General features: G+C 47.6%; 1 protein-coding gene across 1 annotated transcript in view; it reads right to left on the bottom strand.

The window, feature by feature from the left end:
• Positions 1–3,697: 3,697 nt before the first annotated feature.
• Positions 3,698–9,453, bottom strand: part of Spag1 (sperm associated antigen 1) — a 61,983-nt gene continuing 56,227 nt past the window's right edge. The window contains exons 17-19 of the mRNA XM_051159475.1: positions 5,589–5,762; positions 4,007–4,366; positions 3,698–3,914 (exon numbers count right to left, since the gene is read on the bottom strand). Of these exons, the coding sequence (XP_051015432.1) occupies positions 3,783–3,914; positions 4,007–4,366; positions 5,589–5,762 (666 nt within the window). The 3' untranslated portion in view covers positions 3,698–3,782. The remainder of the gene's footprint in view (positions 3,915–4,006; positions 4,367–5,588; positions 5,763–9,453) is intronic.

Genomic DNA, 9,453 nt, shown 5'->3' with positions numbered 1-9,453 from the left:
ACCACACCCAGCGAGTCTTTAGGATTTTCTATGGAGAGAATTATGCCTGAAAATACAGCTTTACTTCCTTCTTTCTAGTCTAGTTTTGTAAGTGTTTGTTGTTTGGCCTGCTGTACTGACTTCAACCTCCAGGACAGTGTGAACTAGAAATGTAAGCATGGACATCCTACGCTATTTTACACCGAGGGTGTTTACCCTTCCACTCTCCTTAGCTTTTATTCATCTCAGTAAGTTCCCCCAAAACTCCAGCTGTTGCCTTTCAGAATGGCCGGAGGGCCTTCATGTTTACCTCATTTCCCACTCTACCTAGGCAGATCTTTCTCCCCTCCCCTCCCCTCCCCTCTCTTCCCCTCCCCTCCTTTCCCTCCCTCCATCCCTCCCTCCCTCCTCACTTGTATGCTTTTTTTGTTTTTTTCCAATTTAAGAAAAATTAAGAAATCTACCTTTTAATGTGTATAATTCAGTAGTTTTTTTACTTAGTTCTATGGTTTGTACAACCATTATCTCTAATTCCAGGACATTTTTTTTTCCTTTTTTTTTTTTTTTTTTTGTTTGTTTGTTTGCTTTTGATTTGGTTTTGGTTTTGTTTTATTTCAGGACAGGTTTTCTCTGTGTAGCCTTGGCTGTCCTGGGCTCACTTTGTAGACTGGGCTGGACTTGAACTCACAGTGATCCTCCTGCCTCTGCCTAGAGAGTGCTAAAATTAAAGGGGTATGCCACCACGCCTGCCACCTTGCCTCTTCTTAGCTCCCGGGAAGCACAGTCTTGCCTTCAGCTTCTGAATGTGGCCATATGAACATTTTGTATCCAGACTGAGGGAATTTGCCTCATCTGGCTTTGGTCCCAGCCTCTCCCAGTAGTCGGTCCCAGCATCACCCAGTACTCAGTCCTACTGCTCCTCCTTCTCCCAGTACTCAGTCCCACCATCACCCAGTATTCAGTCCCACCTTCACCCAGTACTCAGTCCCACTGCTCCTCCCTTGACTGGATGGTGTCCTCAGGTGTGGCTGTAACATCTGTTCACAGGTTCTTCAGTGATGGTGGACAGTTCAGTGATAGCTGCTTTTTTTTTACTGTTATAATAATGTTCCTATGTGCTTTTGTGAGCTTTTATATGAGCATATGTTTTATTTTCTCGGGTTTGGGAATTTGGGGGCCAACAGCAGCTCTTTTAAGTTTCTGAGCAGCACCGTGAGTGATTCCAGCTCCTCCACACGTGCCAGGACTCTTGTTTTGTTTTTGTAAGCCCTTGTGTGGCGCAGGGTGACCCAGGGCTGAACTGTCACTGGCTGAACAGGCTTGCAGCACATCCCCCAGCTGTAGGAGAGAGTCGTTCCTAATAGACCGCCCTAAGACAGGAAGGTAATCAAGCGGCTCTGCCGTGTCCTGCCTGGCGTCCGCCTGCCGTTGCGACACATGCAGTGCCACTGATGGATGCTCTGTGACAATGAAGATTCTGCACCAAAGCAATGTAATCCTCAGCTCTTTTTTTTTCCAGGACTGGAGCCTATTTCAGAACCTGGCTTAGATTTTTATACTTTTGTCTATTTTAGTCCCTGGGGCCCCTGAGCACTCCATTGACACTTATTTTTCTACCAGAGAGCCTTATATTTGATATCATTGCTGACTTCTGTTTCCAAGCTAAGAATAAATGCATTTAACGCTCTCTTCCAGCACTTTACTCTGAGGGTCATAAGCGGCTTAGTTGCAACTCAACCATTGGGCTGGCCACGTGGTCCAGTTGTTTGAGGACTTACAAGGGCTAGCCTTAGCTTCTTCCCAAGCGACAATGCAGCACTTCTCTGACCTGACTTTGGAGATGGGTCTTCCAGATCCACCCATTCAACAGCTGGCACTCAGCATCCTGGGCCAGACACTGCGGCCACAGCGGTTAGCGGTTAGGGATGAGTGATGATCCTGGTTGTGTCACCTGTGTGCAGCTGCGGCCCCAGAGCTGTCACAGGACTGAGTCCCAGGAGGGGGAACCATAGCTCCAGTGCCAGTCCCTTGTCTGCTGTGCTTCTCCTGAGTCATAGCGTAGCAGAGCATTCAAGGTGGTGTCCTTATCCTCTCCCAATAACATGGATGGGTGGGATTTGTCATCTGTCCCTGATGAGGATCTACTCGGAGAAATGTCACGCACGAGGCGCCAGCAGTGTTGTGTGACCAGCAGAGTGCACTTGAACAAGCTGCCCATTGTATCACAGATGATAACGATCTTAAGACACTGCCATCATGTGTGCATGGCAACAGCCCATCACCCACTGTTATAAAACTTCACATTACAAAAGAGAAAACGTGTATTTATGGTCTAGAGAGCCAACTGCAGCAGGTTTTCACTAAGAACAAAGGAGAGGATGCCTTGGGGAAGGTTTGAAAGGTACCATTTACCCAACGTGAGTCTTAAATATTCTTTAAAAAAAAAAAAAAAAAAAGATTTAATGTATGTGAGTGCTCTATCTGTATGTACACCTGCAGGCCAGAAGAGGGCATCAAATTCCTGTATAGATGGTTGGGAGCCACCATGTGGGTTGCTGGGAATTGAACTCAGGACCTTTGGAAGAACAGTCAGTGCTCTTAACCTCTGAGCCACCTCTCCAGCCCTAAATATTCTAAGTATAAAAGATGAGATATAACAATGGCATTACTCTTTCACCTTAACCTTCAGAGGAACAACAAAATAGCCCTGAAAAGAACGTTCATGGGAGACAGAAGCCAGTGACCATGCACAGGTCAAGTAAGACCTGGATGCTGAGGACTCACACACCAGGAGGCTCCTGGCCATCTGACTCCAGTCTCTGTAACCCGTATACACAAGGCACAAAGGCAGACACTCAGGCATACAAACATTAAATAATTAAGGCCTGAATGTTTATTGTATAGGAAATACCTTTAACCCAGAAAAAGGAGCATCCGATGGCTTTTTCACTTTAGTTTTTTTGTTTTGTTTGTTTGTTTTTGGTTTTTCAGGACAGGGTTTCTCTGTGTTATCTTGGCTGTCCTGTACTCACTTTGTAGACCAGTCTGGCCTTGAACTCACAGTGATCCACCTGCCTCTGCCTCCCAAGTGCTGGGATTAAAAGCAGTAAAGGAATAAATATATATTCAATAAAGCAGAAAACAAAGGGACAAGGTGACATTTCAAATACAAACGCAGGGAGAATTTGCTTCGTATGGTTTTATTGCTTACAGGCAATGAAGAAGGGAAACTCACATAGTCAAAAATAACAGGACTTTCTGGCGACTTTTCTTTTTATTAGGCAATGTTTGTTTTCATATTAGAAAAAATAACTTCCTTATGGCTCTAAATTAATAAACTAATAATGGTCTCATAGACATAAATGTTGCGTTTCATTTCAATTGACGGTAAGCCACTATTCCATGTGGGTTTTACGTGTGTCTGAGTGGGGTGGGAAGTGATGTGATCGGCACTGTTAACATTTGTTTAATTGTAAAGAAATAAAGAGACGCATTCCTGTCACATCTGAAAGGACTGCTCAGGCAAGGAAATATATCTTAAGTATTAACAGGTAGATAGATCATTAAAAGAAAATGTGTATTGTAAATTAGAATGTAATTTGCCACATTCTGAATATAGTTATAAAGGTGCTGGCTCTAGTACAGAAGAGAATATTTACAAATAAAAATAAGATTGTAGGATATACATATTCTGGATATAAAAATAAGTACATCTGACGGTCCAGACAGGGACCCTTGTGGGTGTGGCTTGCACGCAGCTCTATCACAATGCTGGTAGAAGCGTCAGGACTCAGCAAGCCGTGTCAAAGCTCATACTGCCTTCTTAGGGCCTGTACATCCTCTGCAGTGAAACAGCTGGCCTGTGTGTCTGACAGGCCATCAAACAGCTGCGCCATCTGCTCCTTCTGGCCTTTGCTAAGTAGTGTCAGCATCGTCTGGAAAAGAGGAAGGTGTTGTGAGCACCACCAACACTTTCAAAGTTACAGCACTCAAACCCCAGGCTCCGCCCAGGCACGTGCCTGCTTACCTTAAACCTCTCTGCTTTGCTCAGGTACAGGAGATGCTCATACACCAGTGAGGGGTCCTTGGCCACAAGGTGACTTTTCAGTGACTGAACGAGGAGGAGGAACGTGTCCCCTTCCAGTTTGTTACTTAGCAACGCTGGCAGATCTTTGGGTGCAGTGATGGCTAGCAGGTGTGCACAGGCCTCTTCGTCTCTCCTGGCGCTCATAGCGTTTAGGACCTGTCCGAACTCATAGGCACTGCTAGGCTTGGAGACCTCGAGTTTTTCAGAATGTTCTGGAAAGCCTCCGCCTCCAACTTCCTCCGTGGCAGGCAGGGAGGCAACAGAGGCCTCTTTGGGTCTCTCAGGCTCCTCATCGCTGCTCTCACTGACCTTCACAATAGAAAGTTATACCAAGTCACGACACTGAATACCAGTCACATACACCACAAGTTTCTCTTTCTTTCTTTCTTTCTTTTTTTTTTTTTTTGTTTCAAGACAGGGTCTCTCTGTGTTAGCCTTGGCTGTCCTGGACTCGATTTGTAGACCAGGCTGGCCTTGAACTCACAGCGATCCACCTGCCTTTGCCTCCCGAGTGCTGGGATTAAAAGCGTGCGCCACCACGCCCGGCCCACCACAAGCTTCTCTTGACGGGGACTGAGAGCTACACACAGTATTTCAGTACAGTTTTAAGAAAAAATAAAAATCTTACACATTACAAACTGAAGGCCCATATCGGTTTTTCTATGCTCATGATTAATTTTACATTCATTTTCATTTCTTTATATATAACAAAGTGGGCCTACACCTTTCATGTCTCTTAAAACAGTCTTTTCTTGCTTAAAGGGGAAAAAGTCATTGGTTCTCACTTGTTGCCTCTTAGTGGAAATATAGACCATAAATGGGATATTAACACTCATGGATGCACAGGGATCTATGTCCTGACATTCTTCATTAACAGCAAAGCAAATCCTGTGGCTTTCTAGAAGTCACAGGAATCACAGAGGTAGATATGATAGCCAGGCTCTCTTGGAGAAGCCAGATTATTGAAGAGTTAAGACAGAAGGAGAGAGGGAGGGGGAGAGAGAGCTATGAGGGGCCTGGAGTGACAGTGCATGCCTTTGGTCCCAGCACTTGGGAAATAAAGGCAGGCAGATTTCTGAGTTCAAGGCCAGCCTGGCTACAACGTGACCAAAACCAAGCAACAACAATAAATAAATAAATAAATAAATAAATAAATAAATAAATAAATAAAATAAGTCAGACTGTTAAGGTTTCCACCAGGTATGGTTTGTAGGGATGAAGAGAATTCCCCGCCGATCTCTGCATGCCCACCCTGAGGAGACACCTCTGGCGTAGGGCTCGCAGGGCACACACCAGGCAGGGGTGGCAAACAACTCCCCCACACTGGGACACCCGCTGGCCATGCCCCATGCTGAGGAACACAGTGGCCAATGATGCACTAGTGGGCAATTTGTATCTTCATATCTGGCTCAAGTTTTCATTGACAATTAGAATAAAAAGGGGAAAAAAACTCCCACAGAGCTCATGGAACACAGGCTTATACTGTATGAAATCCCGGTGGGCGCTCTCGAAGAGTATGAACCCCAAATACCTCTTGGACTTCGATTCTCCTCCTCTCTCTTCCATGGCTGGGAGGCGCTGTGCCATTCTGAGCGGCAAGGAGCGGGGCTGGCTCCTGGAGCCCTACCTTTGTCTCCCCTGAGTCTGCGTTCAGGAGGAGGGCTTGACTGGGGCCAGCCATGTTTTTCTGGCGATTCTGAAAAATGCGACAACAGAGGATGGTTTTCATAAATCAGAGGCTCTTGGGTTAGTGTGAGTGACTGTGATGTCCCAGCATGTGCCGGCGGCTTCCAGCAGTGCCATTCACACAGTGGGTGTGTGGGTGAGTACACAGCCGGGCCCTAGCTCCTCTGGAGGCTGAGGGAGCAGAATGGTTTGAGCCCAGAAGTCCAATGCCCACTGAGCAACAAAGCAAATGAAATCTGCAGTAGAAACTAGCTTTCTCAAGGTTGTGGCAAGGGATGAACGAAAGAGATCTCATAGCAGGCACCAGAGGGTGGCTTGTCCAATATTCTTGTTTCATAAAATCTTCCAAAGCTGTTCCCTGTTGAAAATTGGCCGGCATCATGGGATATGACTTTCTCACGTACTCTGGTGCCTCACATTTGACCATGTCCCCTGGAGGGGGAGACCTGGTGGCACTCAGAGGAAGAACAGCAGGTTACCAAGAAGAGACTTGATACCCTATGAGCATATACAGGGGGAGGTAATGCCCCTCAGGAACAGTCATAGGGGAGGGAAATAAGGGGAAAATGGGAGGGAGGGAAGAATGGGAGGATACAAGGGACGGGATAACCATTGAGATGTAACAAGAATAAATTAATAAAATAAATAAATAAATAAAATTAAAAAAGAAAAGAGAATTGGCCGGCATCAAATCCTAATCTCACTTTAGAGTTGTATAAACCAGTTAGGAAGGTAGAAGAGGCATTGTGTGAGCGGAGACAGCACCTGCCATTGTAGCAATGTTCTACAACTATTGCCTGGAATGCCTTTAAGCCAGATTGTGAGGTGGAGGAGAGCCACCACTTTTAAATTCTGGATTTTTGGGGTGGGGGTGGGAGGCTGGGGGGGTAGGGGGTATGAGACAGGGTTTAGAGTTCTTCTATGTAGCCCTGGCTGTCCTGGACTCACTTTGTAGACCAGGCTGGCCTCAAAAATCTGCCTGCCTCTGCCTCCCCAGCACTGGGATTAAAGGTGTGCTCGAGCACGCTCAGTTAAGTTCTTGAGATGCACAGTGGCAGCAGGCACTGGATGCTGAAACAGACACGTGAACTGGTGGTTACACGCTGTCCCCGGGAGACTAGCTGTGACACCACATTCCTTCTTCCTTCCACAGGGCACTAGAGCAAGAGGGACATGTTGAGAGACGGAACCTCAAAGCTGGGGTGTAGCTTACTAACAAGTTAAGCTGCTTGCAAACTCTAGCACATGCCCACAGACCACTTAGAGCACTCACACAGAGCCACTGGGGAAAACGGACAGTGCACTCACACAGAGCCACTGGGGAAAATGGACAGTGCATGTACACGCAGGTGTCCTAGATGGGGGACCACAGGTGAAAGGTAAGATGTGCAACGGGAAGGCAAGGCGTGCTGTGGACAACAGCTAAAAACTCATCCCTCTGAGACCATCACAAGCTGCGATTTACTCTCACAATAGCCCGCAGATAACTATTGACTCTCCATCTTAAAAGGGAAGAGACAAATTCAAACAACTGAACATTAAGACGGCCATGGCAATCGTGCCCAGAGGTGGGTGATAATCCAGGACAGACCAATGTCAAGGTCTGAGATGGGGTCTGGGAGCTGCAGGCTGGGAAGTGGACATCACTCACACAGGATTGTTACCGATTCAAGAGTTTGCCCGAAGAGCAGTCTGGCTGGCTGCAGGAGTGGTGAGAGATCAGGAAGTACTTGGAGAAGCAAACAGGCGGCGCGGGTGAGGAGGGGTGGGACAGGACAGCAGATGAGGCAGGGACGCAGAGCTGCCAATCCTCAGCAGTCACTTAGCAGCCCCTTTTTTCTGAGATGGGGATGAGGTGACAGGAAGGACAGCCTTGGGCCTGGTCACCTACGGTGACAATAACAAGCAACAACTTGCAAATCTATCTGAGTTGTCCTGATGTAACAAAGGGAAGCAAGGCTTGAGGTGGACATGGAGGGGAGGGGTCAGAGAAGCGGAGGCCTGAAGAGAAAGTGGCTGGAGGGGAGAGATCACGGAAGAGCAAAGCTTCCACCTGAGTGTGGCTCTGGCAAAAATGAAGGCGAGTTACTAACAACCAGGTTGGGAGCTGGCTCCGTGGGTAAGACGCTTGCATGAAGGCACGGGGACCTGCGTTTAGATCCCCTGGAAGACGCCCAGCAATGTTTAGTAGCGAATGTCTAGTCAGGAACACCCGGCACTCCTGCAGGGAGCCGGGAGGCAGGCACGGGAAGACGCCTGCCTCTGCCTCCCCAGCACTGGAATTAAAGGTGTGTGGAATTAAAGGAAGATGCCTGCCGGTCCAGGAGGCTGCTGTACACAGGGGTGAATAAGAAACCCTGTTTCAAACATGGTAGAAGATGAGACAAACAAATGAGGCTGCCCTCTGACCTCCACGTGTGTGCCCTGGCACGCATGAGTGCGCACACAGGAGAGAGAGAGACAGAGAGACAGAGAGAGACAGAGAGACAGAGAGAGAGAAGAGAGAGAGAGAGAAGGAGGGAGGGAGGGGAGGGAGACAGACACAGAGAGAGAGAGACAGAGAGAGAGAGACAGAGAGAGAGAGACAGAGAGAGAGAGAGGGAGGGAGGGAGGGGAGGGGGATGGGGGAGAGAGAGGGGGAGGGAGAGGGAGACAGACAGACACAGAGAGGGAGACAGACAGACACAGAGAGAGAGAGAGAGAGAGAGAGAGAGAGAAAGAGAGAGAGACAGAGAGAGAGAGACAGAGAGAGAGAGAGAGAGAGAGAGAGCGAGCTGCTAACAACCTCACAGTGCTTTTAAGGAAATCACATGGGCTGGTGAGATGGTTCGGTGAGTGGTGTGCTTGCGTCAGGTCCTACGTGGTTGAAGGAAGAACCCACGGGTAACCCTCTGACCTCCACCTGAACATGGTGGTATGCACATACACACAAAGTAAGTAAAAATGCAATAATAGACTTTTTAAGAGAAGATACAATATAGGGCTGGTAAGGTGGCTCCAAAGGTAAAAATGTGTGCCACACAAGCCTAACACCTGAGCTGGGCCCTGGAACTCATGTAAAGGTAGCAGAAGAGGGACAAGGCCAGAAAGTTGCCTCTGGCTGCATCTGTGCTTTGGCACACCAACGCATGCATAGTTTTTAAAGATACAGCATAATCACATGTTGTGTTGACAGTCACTACTCAGAGGCATGCTGAGGTGCCTCCGATAGCTCGGGCCCCGTAGACTGCTATTGCTATAAACTTAAGTAGGGGCCCGTGCCTTACATCTCATCAGCAGCAGGTAGCATATAAGCAGCCCTCATAAACTTGCAATAAAAGACAAATGTGTAGATGGTGATGGTTTTTTCTTGTAAAAAGCCAGTTTAGAATAACAGGCTCTGAGCAGTCTGAGGACACAGGTAGAGAACCTGACACCTAAGGTGGCCTTATGCCGTGGTTACAGTACTGAGCACCTGAGTCCTAAGCTCTGACACAGCTCATGAAAGCCTCAGCTTCAGCGGGAGGTGGTAATGGAACACGCCTTTAATCCCATCAGAGGCAGGTGGATCTCTGTGAGTTCGAGGCCAGCCTGGTCTACAAAGCGAGTCCAGGACAGCCAAGGCTACACAGAGAAACCCTGTTTCAGGAAAAAAAAAAAAAAAAAAAAAAAGGCCTTAGAAGACCTGGCATTAAGTTTACTTGACATGGACCTCAACCTGC

This window comes from Acomys russatus, chromosome 17 (assembly GCF_903995435.1).
Source record: "Acomys russatus chromosome 17, mAcoRus1.1, whole genome shotgun sequence".
NCBI classification, from domain to species: domain Eukaryota; kingdom Metazoa; phylum Chordata; class Mammalia; order Rodentia; family Muridae; genus Acomys; species Acomys russatus.
Note: the sequence above shows the minus strand (reverse complement) of the source record. Positions and strands in the feature narration are given on the sequence as shown.